Source organism: Bos indicus x Bos taurus, chromosome 16 (assembly GCF_003369695.1).
Source record: "Bos indicus x Bos taurus breed Angus x Brahman F1 hybrid chromosome 16, Bos_hybrid_MaternalHap_v2.0, whole genome shotgun sequence".
NCBI classification, from domain to species: domain Eukaryota; kingdom Metazoa; phylum Chordata; class Mammalia; order Artiodactyla; family Bovidae; genus Bos; species Bos indicus x Bos taurus.
The window spans coordinates 50,530,008-50,547,507 of NC_040091.1; the positions used below are offsets into that span (position 1 = coordinate 50,530,008).

Sequence of the window (17,500 nt, forward strand, 5' to 3'; positions counted from 1 at the left end):
TGTAAGTGCAATTTGTTTATTTTGGAAAAGCCATCACCTGTATTACAGCGCCTAGGGTCCCTGAAAGCTCATACTTACACACATTTGCTCTTGGTGGATACTGTCCCCTTGGCTCCTGACATCCTGGGCTCGCAAAGAGGAAGTGGGTGGGACCAGACCCCCAATCACTGGATGATGGCCAGGCTGGGTGTGGTCACCTGTCAGCCTGTCACCAAGGTGAAGTGGCTCAGGCTCCCTCCCGTGTTATGTCATTCTAGGTCTCCTGAGCTACATGGGGACAGAGCAGTATGGGGCCAGGAAGAGGGGACACAGCATCTGGATGTGTGGACGCTGAGGAGGCAGAAGCGAGCGCTGGCCCAGGAGTCCTGGGCTTCTGGGATTCTCATCCAGGACTGTGCTGTGCAGACTTGAGGCTGCAGGAGGCCGTGTGTGCGTGCAGGGCAGTGGAGGCAGAGCAGGCCTTCCCTCGGGGCTTCAGGTCCTGCTATCACAGCCAAGGACATGTGCACCTCTAGCTAAGGAGGAGGCCAGAGGCAGGGAGAAATCCCACAGAGCTGACCCCTGCCCAGGGGTTTTCTCCCTGTTCTGGGGTCAGCTAGCTGATATAGAAGGCTCAAGACAGCCCAGGTGGGCAAACACTACATCCAGGGCCCTGTGACTTCCCCAGCCCACAGACTTGACCCCCAAATAGGGGCAGCTTTTCCATGAACACTGATCCTTCCTGCCCCCCACCTCCAGCACTTCACCCACCCAGAAGAGGCCTAACTACATGGGTGTAACTTGGTAGAGGGTAAAAATGAGACGCTTGGGCAAGGGAGAGGTCGGGTACAGAGCAGATGGCCAGTGACTGCCTTCTCTGTTGAAGCCCGTCTGTGGCCCATGTGCACAATCTGAGTGGCTCCTGACAAGCTCAGCTCACAGGGGAGCCCAGAAAGTTCCATGGTGGGACTGATGGGTCCTGGCTGCCCTGCCCACCTCTGGATCAGGGGAAGCCCACCCCACGTGGGTCCGCCAGCCCCTATGGCAGGTCCAGTAGGGCGTGCTCGGCGTACAGCTTCTGGGAGATGTTGTAGACACGCTCAATAAAGGGCAGGGCCTCATTTAGCATCTCCACAGCCTGTTCGGAGGACCCAACATTCATGGACTCCAAGAAGACCTTGCGTGTGGGCAGCGCACAGAAGGCCACAGTGACAGCCCGGCGGATGATCCAGGGGTGGTAGGTGGCCAGCGAGGCGTTGTAGGAGTCGGTGCAGAGTACGGAGGTGCGTGCATCCTCAGGGCTTGTGCGGACACCTTCCAGGAAGAGCTGCAGCCAGCGCAGCGCACGGTGTAGCCGGAGCACCGTCCGGCAGCCTGAGTCAGGGTGGCGTGAGCGCCGCTCCAGGTCCACCAGTTGGTTGCCCACTTCGTAGGCAACCATGGCCTGCAGGCTGCTGTAGTGCTCCTGTTGGGGGCCGCTTCGCAGCTGGTCCATGATCTGCAGCTTTGTCACGACATCCTTGGAGATGAATGAGAAGATGGTGCCCAGACTATTCAGGAACCTGCAGGAAGAAAGCAGGCACTCTCAGCCTGGGTGTGGGCGAGACCACTCCCACCTCCTGGGCCGCAAGTGAGTATGGCCGACCTGCACTGGGCCGACGGGATACAGGTAGGACGTGTGGCCGGGGAAGCCCCTTGCGCACCTGACCAGCCCCCTCCAGCCAGCGAGGTAGTATTCCAGTAGCACCTCCTCCTTCTCATTGAGACACTGCTTGAAACTGACCAGGACGACTTTCAGATTGAACTCTGACTCCAAGTCATCCATTTTCAACAGGAGCTGGAACACACAGGGGGTTGGGCTGTGGGTTGTCTCCCGGTAAGAAGGCTCCTCTTTGGGTCATTATTTTGGGGAGGGGGAGTAGAGGCAGTTGGAAAGAAACAGCTGGGATCCCATAGCTCCCCAGTGAAAACCCATGAGGACTCCCACCCCCAGGTCAGCCCCTCCTCCCCAGAAGCCACCTTGCTCTGCTTGGGCCACAGCAGGACCCTTTGCTTTCAGCATGGCCCCCCATAACTCAGCCTTCTCAAACCTGATACATCTCACTTGTGGAAAGCATCTGTGCTCAGGTTTTCTTGCTTGTTTACAGTCTGTGTCTCTCCAGGGTGTGTCTGTTCCTACTAACTGGAGAAGTATTTGCTGAGTCCCCACGCACAGCCAGGCAGCCACCTGGGTGCACTGTGAGTGCAACCAACAGCCCAGCCCACTGGGATGACATCCTCGTGGTGGGTGTGTGCGTGTGTGGTTTTTAACAAAGACAGGAAGTCCAACGTAGCAAGTAAAAGGATGAGAACCACGGAGAGACAGACTGTGGGCGGAAGCAGGGGGGGCGTCATGCCCTTCCATGCTTGCAGCTATATCCCAAAACCCAGAACAGAGGCTGTGGGGTCAGCGTTTGCCAGAGGACAGACACCAGATATTCCACCCCTACAGTAACTGGAGCCCGGTGAGAATGTAGGAAGAGGGCAAGGAGATGTCATGTCCCACACAGAAGGAAGGCTGGACATAGGCCCTCCCCCGGTCCCAGGGACTCCAGAAGTGCCCCAGGCCACAGAACTCCTCTAGATTCTGCTGGCATTCCCATAGTCATGCCACTCAAGTGCCCAAGGTTAGCAGGTGCTCCTGGACACCCCAGCCCCTGCCTCCCTGCGTGCCCAGGGCTGCAATGTGGTGTGGCTCTGATGGGCCCTGGAGACTAGGCTGTGTCTCATCTCATTGTCCAGGACAAGATCTTACCCCTTTGGGCACAGGGGTTCCTGGGCCCTCAGTGCTGGAAGTCTTGTGAGAGCCTGCATGGGAGGCGGCCATTTGAGCTGTGGTGAGAGCCCAGCCAAGAGAGCACACGTGGATCCCTTCCATACCATGGGCAAGTCATGCACTGACCTAAGATCTTGTCCCACAGGTTTAGGGAAAATGGGCCAGCACATCCTGCCCTACCCACCACCCAGGTTGCTGGGAGCCTCTGATGGGGCCCAGTGGGTGCTGAGGCCCTGCAGGCCCTATGCCTTTGTCACACGCCTGGCACTAGGTGGAGTGCCCGGTGGTGAGCTCACCCCGTCTTCAGGTGTGGGGGACAGCAGTGCCTGACCTCAGGAAGAAGACACTGGGAGGCTTTCAGCATAACCCTCCCCTCTCTCAGGGCCTCAGTGTCCTGTCCACCAAACAGATGGCCTCTGAGGTCCTCAGGACTACCTTCCTGGTCACCAGCCATCCTGTGGGCCTAGCCTTCCTGCCCGGAACCTGAGCCAGCAGCCAACGGGAGGTGCCAGCAGCCTTTCAGAGCTTGGAAACAACAGGAAGGGCAGTGGCGGCGCAGCGGGGTCGGGCAGGCTGCCAGCTCCGAGGAGGTGATGCAGGGAATCGCGAAGGCTCCCCCAGGGGCAGCCCATGGCCCCAAGGTCAGGGCTCGTCCTGAGACTGACGGCAAGCTGAAGGTCCCCAGGAAAAGAGGGCGGCCCTCCGGCACCCCAGGCCCAGAGGGTGGGAGCGGGGAAGTCCTGGAAATCTCGCCTGAGAAGGGGGCTCCAGGTGGCGCCAGGCTGGGACCCACTCGGGTAGGGTGGGCCCCTGTCCTGCGCGGGTCCTGCTCCAGCTGAGTCCCTAGGGAGGGGACAGGGGCTCGGGGTCCAGGCCAGGTCCTCGGCCGCCTCCTCCCACGCCTGGGGGGTCCCGCTCCGACCCCTCGGCAAGACCCAGGCCCAGCTCGGTTGAGCTAGGATTCCTCGGCGCCGCCTTGAGCCCGTCGCGCCACACTCACCTGCGCCTCAGCTGCTCACCTGTGCTGCCGCTGCAGCCGCGGGGCCGGCGGCCCGGACCTCAGCCACAGCTCCACCGCCCCGTCGCCCGGGACTGGCTGCCGGCCGCCCAATCAGAAAGCCCGTTGCGCGGGCCAGCGTTTCCGTCCGGCGCGCCGGAAACTGGCGCCGTTGGGATTGCGCCTGCGCAGTGCGCAGCCGCGAATCAGGTGCGCGTGGCCGGGACCCGGTCGCGGGCCCCGGGGTCTCGTGGGACCGTGGTGGTCCCGCCCGCTCGCTTGGCTTGCCCAGCAGGATGCCCGAGATCAGGGTCACGCCCTTGGGTGAGTGCTGGGCGGCGCGGGGAGCGCCCGAGGAAGGCTGGTTGGGGGCTCCGAGGTCTGGGGACCCCGGGACGTGTCTTCCTCGCCGCGCGGCCCCCCTCCCAGCGCCGGTGCTCAGTGCACCTTCTTCCTGCCTCTGCGTTCGCGCACTCGCTGCCTTCCACCTGTTCCATATGTCTCGAGCCCGGCTTCCCTGCAGCCTCCGTTTACCCGTGAGCCGTTCACCCCACGTCAGTCAGACCTTGTTTTGCTTGACCGGCGCAGCGTTAAAAACAAAAACCAACGTCGCCCCCCGCCCCCCAGCTTGCCTTTTGCGGAAGATGTAAGTGCATAGTTTAAAGGCCCAAACAGTACATTGGTGCGAAGGAGGTACAGTAGGTCACTCAGAATCGGAACAGCCGGGGTTTCTGTGCACAGGTGCCAGGGGCTTTTCGGGAACCTGCCCCCCTGCCACGGCTATATGTCCGCAGCGTCTTCTAGCAGTGTTGTCCCCCGCAGCTCTCCATGCTCTCTTCTGTGGTGCACTCTCAGAATAGCCCACCCAGCCTCCCGCTGCAGTGGCCTAGCCCCTGGCCTACCAGGGCACAGCACGCATCCCGCCCCGCCATAGGTGCCCTCACGCCTCTCCTACCTGTTGGCTCCGGTTCCCCTCTGGCCACTTCAGCCCCACGCTGTCCTCGCACCTGGTTCCTCTCCAGGGGCTTCTGCAGGGTTCTCCTTCCAGCCTCTTTTCCCCTATGGCATCTTTCTCACCGCTCACTTTTGAACAGTTCTGTCTTCTTACTGCTTCTTTTACCCCAAATCCTCGCCGGGCAGTGGGAGAGAGGGGGGCATGGCCGTGCCTCTGACTGGTCCTCCCATACAGGGGCTGGCCAGGATGTGGGCCGAAGCTGCATTTTGGTGTCCATTGCGGGCAAGAACGTCATGCTGGACTGTGGGATGCACATGGGCTTCAGCGACGATGTGAGTCTCGAGGGTGGGATGCCTGGCATCCAGCCTGCTCCTCGGCGTCGTCACCAAGGGACCTGGGCCTCAGAGTCTCAGGCTCTGACTACAGAGGGGGAACAGGGGGGCAAGTGGGCACTGGTAGGAGGGCAGCCCCCACGGTCACCCAACAGGTGGAGCACTTGCATGGGCCAGACTGTACTGGAGCCAGGGCACAGCTGGGGGTCTCAGCTCTCAGGTACTGGCTCAGCAGCCTGACCTCTGCCCTACATGCTCAGGGGTTCTGAGCAGTTGGTGGCCTCAGTGGGCCTGCAGGGTGTGGATGTCAGGCTCAACTGCACCCTGACCCAGGGGCCGTCCCCACAGCCCTGGCTGCCCGACAGTCACCTGAACCCTGGGTGGGCGGCATCCTGACACTTCTGCTTCTCCCCCACAGAGGCGCTTCCCCGACTTTTCCTACATCACCCGCAGCGGCCGACTGACCGACTTTCTGGACTGCGTGATCATCAGGTGGGCGCCCTCCCCACCCCAGACCCAACCACCTACCCAAGTGGCATCCTGGTTCGTGTTGCCCTGAGCCCCTTCCTGTTCCTTCCTGGAACGTGAAGCTGATCCCACAGTAACTGCCTGCTGGTGGCGTCGCTGGACACCTGGGCCTGAGTCCCTTTTGCCCTCTCCCTCTTCCATGTTCAGGGCCGTGTCTGACACACAGTAGGCCCTCAGTGAGCAGAGGAATGGCAGTAGGGTTGCTGAATGGGGGGTTGGGGGGCATCCAGCTGACTGGTGCTGCGCCCGCAGCCACTTCCACCTGGACCACTGCGGGGCACTCCCCTACTTCAGTGAGATGGTGGGCTACGATGGGCCGATCTACATGACCCAGCCCACCCAAGCCATCTGCCCCATCCTGCTGGAGGACTACCGCAAAATTGCCGTGGACAAGAAGGGCGAGGCCAACTTCTTCACGTCCCAGATGATCAAGGACTGCATGAAGAAAGTGGTGGCCGTCCATCTCCACCAGACAGTGCAGGTCAGCCCCCCACTACCCGCCCCCAACTCACTCTGCTGCCATCCCAGGGACCCTTGGAGGCAGAAGGTGAGCGTGGGGCCCAGCTCAGATCCAGCACTGAGCAGGGCCCCTGCCACTCCCTGGCTCTGCCTGAGTGCGTGGAAGAGGCCAAAGAGGGCCACTGTGCCATCTGAGTACATAGGAGCAGGCCGGGTGGGTCAGAGACCAGAGTGTGGGCTCACTGCAGTGGACTGACTCAGGGTGGAGGGGTAAGACTTGAGGCAGGCGAGTGACATCAAATGTAAAATTTATAACAAGGATTATGGATTTGTCTTCTTCTCAAGAGTCTAGGTTTTGCTTGTTTTCATGAGTCTGACATTTGGGGTCATCTTATTTTTCAGGTTGAACCCTTTGTCGAGTTGAATCATTCTGTGTATCCTCAATAATGCTTTATCTTCGAGTCTACCTTTCTGGCGAAAGCTCGCCCCTCCCACACCTTGAATCCTTGCCCTTCTTAGTACTTTTATCCTTTCTGCTGCATATTTTATTTTTGTTTTTTGGCTGCACTGTGTAGCATGTGGGATCTTAGTTTCTTGACCAAGGATCAGACCTGCTCCCCTTGCTGTGGAAGTGCAGAGTCTTAACCACTGGACCAGTAGGGAAGTCCCTCTGCATCATATTTTAAATGTGACTCTTTTCCACGGCTTGGGTTTAATGCAACCTGATGGCCTGTCCTGTAGGAGAGGTGTGCACTCCACGTGTAATAATTTGGGATTTAGGTGTATCTTCTTCCGTTTACTTCCAGTTTGTCCATCCTGTTCTATGTTTTATTTCCTTTGTTGTCTTTTTCCGGACTGAGTCTTTAAAACTCCATTTGTCCTCTTATTTTGTAAGTAATTATATGTTCTTTCGTAATTCTTTTTGTGGCAGAGATTACAAAACACATCCATGACAACTCAGCTCTAAGGTACTTGGAACTTTTGCCTCTTTCCTGGACAATGAAAGCGTCTCAGAGCATCTTAAATTCACTTACCCCTCTCCTACTCACCAGCTCTTGTTTCCATATAGCAGGATTTTAATTCTGTCAGCCTATGAGACCCCAAGGCCCTCACCATTTGCCACGTACCATCTGCATTACCCTAGCTGTGTCCCTGCTCCTTCCCATGTTTTTCACTTCATATTTGCAATGAAGAGCATCAGTATGGATCTGCTGGTGATGAATGTTCTCAACTTTATTTGTCTGCAGATGGGTTTATTTCGCCTTTATTATTAAAGACTTTCTCCCTTAGGTTCAGAATTCTAGGGCAGCAGGTACTACCAGGACTCAAGTCTTCCATCTGCTATTTGTAGGAGAATTCTCTTGGGCGACTTGTGGGATTCTGTCCTTTCCTGCAGACTGGCAGGTGGCTGTGCTGGCTCCACCTGTTCCCTTCCTGCTCAGGTGTGAGGCCCTGGAGCTGCCCCCAGCTCCCTCCAGGCTGAATAGAGATCTTTCTCCTCCAGACCCTCCATTGTCCTCATGTCTATATTTCATGCTGGATAGCCTTTTCTATTTATTTTAGTTCATTAATTCTTTTCTTGGTTGTGTATAATGTGCTGTTAAATTCATCTGTTGAATTTTCTTTTTAAAGTTGAAATATAATTGACTTACAATATTACATGTTGCAGGAATGCAGTACAGTGACTCATGGTTTGTAAAGGCTATACTTCATGTGTCAGTCAGTTCAGTTCAGTTGCTCAGTCATGTCCAACTCTCTGCAACCCCATGGACTGCAGCATGCCAGGCTTCCCTGTCCATCACCAACTCCTGGAGCTTGCTCAAAGTCATGTCCATTGAGTCGGTGATGCCATCCAACCATCTCATCCTCTGTCATCATCTTCTCCTGCTGCCTTCAGTCTTTCTCAGCATCAGGGTCTTTTCCAGTAAGGCAGTTCTTCCCATCAGGTGGCCAAAGTATTGGAGTTTCAGCTTCAGCATCAGTCCTTCCAGTGAATATTCAGGACTGATTTCCTTTAGGAGATCAGTAAAGGCTACACTTCATGTATAGTTATTGTAAAATATTGGCGCTCTTCTCTGTGCTGTACAGTGTATCCTTGTAACTTATTTGATGCATAAGAGCCTGTACCTCTTAATCCCCCATGCTTCTCACCTTTTCTCTCTTCCCTCTTCCTACTAGTAGTTTGTTCTCTATGTCTGTGAGCCTTGTTTGGTTTTTGTTACATTCACTAGTTGTATTTTTTTATATATCACACATTAAGTGATACAATACAGTATTTGTCTTCCCATCTGACTTATCTCACTTAGCATAATGCCTTCCAAGTCCATCCATGTTGCTATAAATGGCAAAATTTCATCTTTTAAACGAGTAGTAGTCCTGTGTGTCTGTGTATACCACATCTTTATCCATTCATCTGTTGAGGGGCATTTAGGTTGATTCCATATCCTGGCTATTGTAAATAGTAAACAGTAAACATTTGGGTGCATGTTATCTTTTTGAATTACTGTTTTCTCTGGATGTATGCCCAGGAGTAGGATTGCTGGATCATATGGCAACTCTAATTCTGGCTTTTTGAGGAACCTCCATACCATTCTCCATAGTGGCTGCACCGATTTACATTCCCACCAACAGTATAGGAGGGTTCCCTTTTCTCCACATCCTCTGTATTATTTATTATTTGTAGACTTTTTTGTAAAGTGGTACCTTATTGTAGTCTTAAGTTGCAATTCTATGTTAATTAGCAGTGATAAGTATTTTTTCAGGAGCATGTTGGCCAGCTGTATGTCTTCTTTGGAGAAATGTCTGTTTAGATCTTCTGCCCATTTTTGGATTTTGGAGGTGTTTTGTTTTTTTTTTTTAATAATTTTTGTTTTTGGCTGCACTGGTCTTTGTTACTGTGCATAGACTTTTCGCTAGTTGTGGTGAGCAGGGACTACTCTCTAGTTGCAGTGTGTTGGCTTCTTATTGCAGTGGCTTCTCTTGTTGCGAAGCACAAGAGCTTCAGTAGTTGTGGCCCATGGCTCAGGAGTTGTAGTGCACGGGCTTAGATGCCCTGCAGCGAGTGGAATCTTCTTGGACCAGGGATTGAACTCACGTCCCCTGCAGTAGCAGGCAGATTCTTAATCACTGGATAACCAGGGAAGTCCTGAGTTGTTTTTCTGATAATTGAGCTGTATGAGCTGTTTGTGTATTTTGGAGATTAATACCTTGTCGACTGCATCATAAGCAAATATTTTCTCCCATTCTGTAGGTTGTCTTTTTGTTTTGTTTATGGTTTCCTTTGCTGTGCAAAAGCTTCTGAGTTTAATTTAGGTCCCATTTGTTTACATTTGTTATTTCCATTACTCTAGGAGACGGATCCAAAAAGATACTGCTGTTATTTATGCTGCAGAGTATCCTGTCTTTGTTTTCTTCTAAGGCTTTTATGGTGTCTGCTCTTTAACATTTAGGCCTTTAATCTGTTTTATTTTTGTATGTGGTGCTAAAGTTTTAATTTTATTCTTTTACATGTATCTGTCCAGTGTTTACAGCACCATTTATTAAAGAGACTCTCTTTTCTCCATTGTATGGTCTTGCCTCCTTTGTCGTAGATTAATTGACCGTAAGTGTGTGGGTTTATTTCTAGACTTTCTATCCTGCTCCACTTATCTGTATTTCTGTTTTTGTGCCAGTATCAGATTGCTTTGATTACTGTAGCTTTGTAGTAGTCTGAAGTCAGGGAGCCTGATAACTCCAGTTCTGTTTTTCTTCATTTTTCTCTCCGTTTACCATGTAGATTTGATGATTGTAGCTTTTCAGCATAGTCTAAAATTGAGGAGTGTGATTCCTTCAGCTATGTTCTTTGTCAAGATTCTTTTGGCTTTTTAGGGTCTTTTGTGTTTCCACACAAATTTTAAAATTATTTGTTCTTGTTCTGTGAAAAATTTGTTCTTGTTCTGTGAAAAATGGTTATGTTGATGTGCTATGTACTCAGCTGCTCAGTCATGTCCAACTCTGTGTGATCCTATGGACTGCAGCCCACCAGGCTCCTGTGTCCATGGGATTCTCCAGGCAAGAATACTGGAGTGAGTTGCCATTTCCTCCTCCCAGGGATCTTCCCAACCCAGGGATCAAACCTGCATCTCTTGCATTTCCTGCATTGGCAGGCAGATTTTTTTTACCACTGAGCCATCGGGAAAGCCTCAGTATTTTAATAGGGATTGCACTGACTATGTAGATTGCTTTGGGTAGTATGGCTCTATTGAATTCTTAATTTGGGTTATAGTTTTCTCATTTTAAGATTTCCACTGTATTTAATAGTTTCTAGTCTTTTGCTAATATTCTTAATTCTTTCTCTGAATGTGTTAAAAGCAATCCTTTTAAAGCCTGTGCTTGAAAACCCCAGGTGCCCCGAGTCTGCTTCTGTAGACTGTTGTTTCTCCTCTTTCCTTCCCTATTGTCCCATTTCCTGTGTCCAGTTGCTTCTGACCAGAACTGGATGTTGCATATGGAAAAAAAACTGGCACAGTGAAAGGCTGGAATGATGTCCCAGACTCCACCTCCCAGCCCTCTGACCGGTGCAGCCCACAGACCTGAGGTCAGCCCTCTTCTCTGCAGGTGGACGATGAGCTGGAAATCAAGGCTTACTATGCGGGCCATGTGCTGGGGGCGGCCATGTTCCAGATTAAAGTGGGCTCAGAGTCTGTGGTGTACACGGTCAGTGGAAACTTGGGGCACAGGAAGGGCTGCCTGGTTGAGGAGAGGGAGGAGGCCCCTCCTCATCACCACATTCTTTGCCAGGGGGACTACAACATGACCCCAGACCGGCATTTGGGGTAAGCAGGCCTGTGCATTTGTTTCATTCATGGAGGTCCCTGCAAGGGTATAGTGACCCTCAGCGGGGTGTGTCGGGTACCTGAGTGGTCTGTATCACTGTCCCCTGGGTGTCCTCCTATCTCCCTTCAAGCGTTGCGGCCTGGGCCTGTGCAGAGAAGGCAGGCTGCCCGCCAGAGGGTACAGGAGGGCCGTGGCCGTGTACAGCCTAGCTCCCGTGTGGACTGTCCCCCTCTGGCCACCCCCACCTGTGTTCTAGCGCCGCCTGGATTGATAAGTGCCGGCCCAGCCTGCTCATCACAGAGTCCACCTATGCCACCACCATCCGGGACTCCAAGCGCTGCAGGGAGCGAGACTTCCTGAAGAAGGTCCACGAGACCGTGGAGCGCGGTGGGAAGGTAGCTGGTGAGGGCGCAGGGGCCCCGGGTGGGACTTGCCACATGTGCCCCGGCCATGCTGCACAGGTCTTTTGGCTTTCCGGCATGTGGTCAGGGTAGGGACAGAGGGAGGAAGGTTTGCTCAGCCCTGGGAAGACCCTTCCGCCAGGGCTTATTCACCCCTCATACCTCAGACCCCAGTGAAGGGCTGGCCAGAGTGTCTGCTGACCACTGGTCAGTTTTGCTGGGACAAAATAGGAGCTACACACAATTGTCACAGGGCCTCAAGCCCCCAGAGCTGCCAGCAGGGCTGGTCTTCTGAGAAGGCAGCCATAGGGAGTGACTGCCTGCCCGTGTGGTTTGGGCTTGACACAGTTGGAGGGGGACAGCATGGCCAGGGGTTCCTGCCCAAGCTGGCCTCACAGCCCCACCCCACAGGTGCTGATCCCTGTGTTTGCACTGGGCCGTGCTCAGGAGCTCTGCATCCTGCTGGAGACCTTCTGGTAGGTGCAGCCCAAGATGGTTGTTTTAAGCCTTGTGCTGCTAGCTGTGGGTGGGGGAACACCCTTCCTGGCACTGGACTTGACCCAGGCTGAGGGCACATGGGGGCCACTGGCTGGCCCTGCTCCACAGTCTCCCCACCATGCCCTGTTCTGGCTGCAGGGAGCGCATGGACCTGAAAGCCCCCATCTACTTCTCCACGGGCCTGACAGAGAAGGCCAATCACTACTACAAACTCTTCATTCCCTGGACCAACCAGAAGATACGGAAGACCTTTGTACAGAGGAACATGTTCGAGTTCAAGCACATCAAGGCCTTTGACCGGGCATTTGCTGACAGCCCAGGACCCATGGTGTGCCCCGGTGCAGCTGGGGGGGGGCAGGGAGTTCCACCAGGCTCAGGCTCGCTTGCAGGGTGCAGTGTGCCTCTGTGCTGGGAAGATGGGAGGGCAGAAGGCTCTGAGGGTAGGGGGAGCATCTGCTGCCCTGACTGTCCCCACATTTGCCCCGAAGGTCGTGTTTGCAACCCCAGGGATGCTGCATGCTGGCCAGTCACTACAGATCTTCCGGAAGTGGGCAGGGAACGAGAAGAACATGGTGAGGGGTCTGGGCCCCAGGGCTGGCTCCTTGGGGGCAGGGGCTGCCCTGGCTGGGGGCTTGCTGCCATTAGGAGGAGCAGGCTGGGCATGCTGGTGCCTGGGGTCTGACCCAGGCTGACTCTCACTGTGTCTTGGACCATCTGCACCAGGCAGGAAAGCCCCTGGCTTCCTGAGCGCCATCATGGGGGTCAGGCCTGGGTGGGCTTGTGCTGAGACCACTGAGCCTGCTTCTGCAGGGTCTGCAGTGGGCCCTGAAGGGGAGGGCTCTCCATCAAGGGTTCAGGTTCAGGTGGGCAGAAGGGTGGGTGGGGGGAATGTCCCAGGAGGAAGCCCCGAGGCAGGAGGTGCAGGGGAGCCACTCGTCTATCCCTCCCTCCCACAGGTCATCATGCCTGGCTACTGCGTGCAGGGCACCGTGGGTCACAAGATCCTCAGTGGGCAGCGCAAGCTGGAGATGGAGGGGCGGCAGGTGGTGAGTCCTCACCTCTCTCTACCAGCCCTGTGGATCCCACTTGGGTGGGTGGAGGCCCTCGGAACCACCACCTGTGCTGATGGCCCACATACTGCGATGTTACAGCTGGAGGTCAAGATGCAGGTGGAGTACATGTCCTTCAGTGCCCACGCAGATGCCAAGGGCATCATGCAGCTGGTGGGCCAGGCGGAGCCAGAGAATGTGCTGCTGGTGCATGGCGAGGCCAAGAAGATGGAGTTTCTGAAGCAGAAGATTGAGCAGGAATTCCGTAGGCAGTCCAGGCAAGGGTAGGGGAGTGGGGGGGTCTGGTGCAGGCGGGGCCCTCCAGCCTGGACTGAGGCTCTCTCCATCTCCCGGCCAGGGGTCAACTGCTACATGCCGGCCAACGGCGAGACGGTGACGCTGCCCACAAGCCCCAGCATCCCTGTGGGCATCTCACTGGGGCTGCTGAAGCGGGAGATGGCACAGGGTGAGTGGCAAGGCCAGCTGCGGTGGGGGTTGGGGGGCAGGGCAGCTGCTGGGCAGGTGGCCCCATTCACAGTGCTAACCAGTGCCCCATCCCCACAGGGCTGCTCCCTGACGCCAAGAAGCCTCGGCTCTTGCATGGCACCCTGATCATGAAGGACAGTGTGAGTGCTGCAGTCGCCATGGGGCTGGGGGGCTGTCTCTGCCGGCTCTGACCCACTCTTCCCCCACAGAACTTCCGGCTCGTGTCCTCAGAGCAGGCCCTCAAGGAGTTGGGCCTGGCCGAGCACCAGCTGCGCTTCACCTGCCGTGTACACCTGCACGACACACGCAAGGAGCAGGAGATGGCCATGCGCGTGTACAGCCACCTGAAGAGGTAGGCGTCCTGGCCGCCCTTCCCCATGGGTGCAGGGCACACGTGGGGGCGCCAGGCTGGGCCTCACTGGGATTCCCTGCAGTGTCCTCAAGGACCACTGTGTGCAGCACCTTCCTGACGGCTCCGTGACCGTGGAGTCCATCTTAGTCCAGGCCGCTGCCCACTCCGAGGACCCAGGCACCAAGGTGCTACTGGTCTCCTGGACCTACCAGGTGAGGGCAGGACTGGTTGGGTCTCCCTATCACCCGGGGCAGGCGGGTCAGGGGGATAGACCAACAGCCCTTCTTGCCTGTGGCTGCAGGACGAGGAGCTAGGAAGCTACCTCACATCTCTGCTCAAGAAGGGCCTGCCCCAGGCCAGCTGAAGCCCCGTGGACAGTAGAGGGACCTGGCTTGTGCTCCAGGACCGTCTATGCCCCCGTCTTCCCCGTGTCCTTGGGTGTAGATCCCATCGCTCATCTGTGTAGAGAACACAGGGCCACGTACCTGCTCGAGTGGCTGCTTTTGGCCAAAGAAACGGATCTGGGAGGCTTTTCACCTTTTATTTCTACTCCTGGCCTCCCAGGAGATGGGTGGGGGCTCTTGGGGTGTTGATCTCCAATAAAAACCACCACAGGCTGTCTGGGCGTCTTCCTTTCTGATGCTTTCTCCTGCACCACTCCTCTGTGGCAACCCACCTGGGCAGGTGCCCAGGGAAGTGGGGACTTGTGGCAGGTACAGGCTTGCTGTGGTTGCTGCACGGTGCAGGGCAGGTCAAGCAGCGGAGCAGCAGAGGGTTACCTGTGACTTCTGTACTGGGTCTCTGAGGGCCTGCGAGGAGGCTGCATGGAGGTGGGACCTATGGACAGACCCCAGGTCATCCTGGGGGCAAGAAGGTCCCTACAAGGGCCAGGCGAGAGCCTTCCATGGAACTGCAGAGCCCCTGCCTTTGCCCCAGAGTTCAAGTCCCTCCACCCAGTGCTGCCGACTGGATCCTCTCAGCTTCCCTCCCCGCCTCCACCACCCAGGGCCAGGTCAGGACGGGGCTTGGCTGAGGGGCTATGGCACCCACTCCAGGCTACCTGCCTTTGGGCTTTCCTGGGGTATGGCACTGCCACCAAGCACCCTTCTTCTGGTGAAGGCTCAACCTTGGGCAGGGTCAGCCAGTCAGGGTACAAGCAGGGACCTCCTCAGGTCACTTCCTCTTACCAAGGCCTTCGTAGAGCACTGATTTCAAGAACAAGCCATGGGCAGGGGCCACACGGGACTGGTGTTTCCCCAGGGGGTCCCGGCTCTCCAGAATGGCTTTCACCTGAGCAGGCATCAAAGCCCCCAGCCCCACGGCTACAAGTACAGCAGTCATTCTCCGCACCTGTGACCCAAAGCAAACACTGCTGCAGCTGCTCAAGCCCCAGGCCCCACCCCCAGGGAAGACCCCAGGCTGGAGCTCACCTGTTTGTACAGGAAGGACTGGCTCTCAAACTCCATGCTCCAGAACTGCAACTGCCTGCAGACACAGACACCTCACAGTGTGACCTATGGCTTCCCACCCTGGGGTCCAAATGCCACCCCCCTCCTGCTTTACTGTAATTGAGCCCAGTGAAAGGGAGACTAAAGCCAGATGACTGGTGCTTGTGAGGTGACTGTAGAGCTGTCGGGGCTGAGGTCCTGGTGTGAGCTCAGAGGCAACTGTAAGGCAGCCCTGGGCTCTTCAGCAGGAGCTGGAGGCTGGGCCTAACTGGGAAGGCTCTGGAATCCAGTAGCTGCTGGATGGCTGGAGGCCCTGGGACAGTGAGGGTGGGGTGAGGTGGGGGGCAGTAGAAACAACCCTTGTCAGCCTAGACCAGAACCACTGGCCTGGTGTTTCTCCCCCAGGAGAACCTTGTCCTTGACCACCAGGATTCATCTGAGTTGGTGAGCTCTGCCTTCCGGACCGAGGCTCATGGGTCTAGAAGGCCCACACCATGGCTGACAGCCACCCTCTTCTTCCCAGAAGCTGGATGGGTGGGTACCCAGGGAGCCCCAAGTGCAGCACTAGGGAAGGTTCTGGAGCTAAATCTAGCCTTTGCAGCCTCCAGACCGGAGTGCAGGCTGCTCTTCTCACCTGCTTTCCTCGGGGAGGACAAAGGGGCTGGCGGGGTCGGGGGACACAGAGGCCCGGCACAAGGTGCGCACCGGGCTGGAGGCTGGGCTGCCAGCCGACTGGAAGGCACTGAAGTCATGTGTCCCCAGGAGGTGCTGGGCGGCTTCCTGCATGGCAGCCACATCCAAGCAGCTGCAGGGAGCCAAATGAGTGGTCAGGAGCGAATGGCTGGCCAGGCAGGCCTGGCAAGCCCCTGCTCACTCAAACCACTCACTCTGCCTGAAGCGCCCAGCACCGGTTTCGTTCAAATACAGGCAGCCTGTCAGGCCTGGGGCAGCCGGTAGCTAGGCGGTACAGGTAGGTCCTGGATATGGCTGCATGGCGGGCATGGAAGTGGCTGGGTACACGGAAGGCCTGTAGCACCCTGTGGGAGCGAGACCAGGAATGACCCTCTGCCGCAGCGATGTGACACCTTGGCATCTCCCCCATCACCCCAAGGAGTTCTGTCCTCACCTCCCGCCTCTACCATAGTGTACGATCCCAGGAGAGCGGTGCTCACCTGATTGCAGGGTGCTTCAGGTGGGTGTTGAGGGCTTCCGTCAGGACCTCAGGGGAGAAGGGTGGCAGGTCTGAGCGGCGCTGGATGTCCAGGTGCGCCGCGTTACTTAGGGCGTGGACCCCAGCATCCGTGCGGCTGGAAATGGTGAACTTTACCGGCATCACGGAGTTCAGCCGCTCTGCGGCCTCCTAGGGGTGTATAAGATACAGATGGGCCGGGCTCCCATCTGCCTCTCCCCGGGGTCGCCCTCCTCCCTCCCGGGCACGGGCCTGGAGCTCACCTCTAGGTAGTTCTGGACTCCGACGGCGCGCTGGACGCCCCTGACGGCCGCGACCCCGCTGCGGGCAGGGAAGGTGGAAGTTAGAGCGCGGAGGCTGCTGAGCCCGGGGCCCCGCCCGCCCCGCCCACTGTGATCAAAGGCGGCCGTTCCACCCTGGCTGCCCGGGCCGGAGGCCGGAGGTGAGGACCCTAAACTCAGCCTCTGCCATCCCCTCGGGCGCCAGTCCTCGGCTGCTTTCCGGCTCGAGCTTGGGTGCTCCCCGCGGCGCCGGGCTCCACGCGGGGGTCGCGGGCACGGGTAGGAGGCTCAGAGGACGTACTTAAAGTCCGTTCCCAAGTACTGGAAGTACACGAGGTAGCGCGCCGGCACCGAGCCCGCGCCCATAGCCAGACTGGACAAGGTGGAGCCGCAGGAGCTGAGCGGGACAGGCGGAGAGCCAGGCAGATTGGAACCGCACGTGGGGCTACGCGCGCGCGCACCCCGTCTGTCTACGCCCCCTGGCCGCTCCGGCGCTTGCGCCTGTGCTCTCGCCCCGCCCAGACAGCCTAGCAAGGCTGCCCAGGGCTGGGGAGCCGAGGCGGGACTAGACTTAGGGAGCGGATGCAAAGTCCCCACCCAGGGGAAACGCCGCCGCAGCCTCTCGCAGACCCGCAAGCTCCCGCGCCCACCCCACTAGCACCCACCCCAATCCTCCCGCCGCGGTCCGGATGAGCGCATGTTGCCAATCCCCCAGGTTGCCTAAGGCCGAATCGCAGGAGCGCGCGCGGCCCAGCGGCTCCTGAGACTGCTACTGGCCCCATCCACTCTTCCGACCCGCTGCCGGGACGAAGGGGGCGGGACGTCGGAGCGTTTGGCGACGCTCCCCGGCGGTGACAGCGGGCGGCGCGCGCGGACGGAGGACTTTAGCGACGCTCCCCGGCGGTGACAGGCGGGG

At 57.0% G+C, this 17,500-nt stretch overlaps 3 protein-coding genes across 9 annotated transcripts; 1 reads left to right on the forward strand and 2 right to left on the reverse strand.

The window, feature by feature from the left end:
• Positions 1–2: 2 nt before the first annotated feature.
• On the reverse strand, positions 3–3,912 carry CPTP (ceramide-1-phosphate transfer protein). 2 transcript variants are annotated; one of them, XM_027565245.1, is made up of 3 exons: positions 3,814–3,912; positions 1,683–1,816; positions 3–1,541 (listed from the first exon to the last, which is right to left on the reverse strand). In XM_027565245.1, the coding sequence occupies exons 2-3, from the start codon at positions 1,802–1,804 to the stop codon at positions 1,019–1,021; spliced, it is 645 nt and encodes a 214-aa protein (XP_027421046.1). In that variant the 5' UTR covers positions 1,805–1,816; positions 3,814–3,912; the 3' UTR covers positions 3–1,018. The 2 variants fall into 2 exon arrangements, with proteins under 2 accessions (XP_027421046.1, XP_027421045.1); XM_027565244.1 differs by having other exon boundaries at positions 3,795–3,886.
• Positions 3,913–3,965: 53 nt separating this feature from the next.
• INTS11 (integrator complex subunit 11) lies at positions 3,966–14,287 on the forward strand. 2 transcript variants are annotated; one of them, XM_027565237.1, is made up of 17 exons: positions 3,966–4,115; positions 4,981–5,078; positions 5,497–5,570; positions 5,859–6,087; positions 10,662–10,760; positions 10,845–10,879; positions 11,137–11,275; positions 11,693–11,757; positions 11,918–12,107; positions 12,268–12,351; positions 12,736–12,825; positions 12,931–13,093; positions 13,187–13,294; positions 13,393–13,454; positions 13,524–13,666; positions 13,749–13,878; positions 13,968–14,287. In XM_027565237.1, the coding sequence occupies exons 1-17, from the start codon at positions 4,088–4,090 to the stop codon at positions 14,028–14,030; spliced, it is 1,800 nt and encodes a 599-aa protein (XP_027421038.1). In that variant the 5' UTR covers positions 3,966–4,087; the 3' UTR covers positions 14,031–14,287. The 2 variants fall into 2 exon arrangements, with proteins under 2 accessions (XP_027421038.1, XP_027421037.1); XM_027565236.1 differs by having other exon boundaries at positions 3,970–4,115; positions 10,662–10,879.
• On the reverse strand, positions 14,192–17,500 carry PUSL1 (pseudouridine synthase like 1). 5 transcript variants are annotated; one of them, XM_027565238.1, is made up of 8 exons: positions 16,886–17,041; positions 16,567–16,624; positions 16,287–16,474; positions 16,002–16,151; positions 15,749–15,919; positions 15,097–15,151; positions 14,854–15,016; positions 14,281–14,503 (listed from the first exon to the last, which is right to left on the reverse strand). In XM_027565238.1, the coding sequence occupies exons 1-8, from the start codon at positions 16,948–16,950 to the stop codon at positions 14,442–14,444; spliced, it is 912 nt and encodes a 303-aa protein (XP_027421039.1). In that variant the 5' UTR covers positions 16,951–17,041; the 3' UTR covers positions 14,281–14,441. The 5 variants fall into 5 exon arrangements, with proteins under 5 accessions (XP_027421041.1, XP_027421044.1, XP_027421039.1 ...); XM_027565239.1 differs by having other exon boundaries at positions 14,434–14,526; XM_027565240.1 differs by lacking the exons at positions 14,854–15,016; positions 16,886–17,041 and adding an exon at positions 17,250–17,500 and having other exon boundaries at positions 14,192–14,503.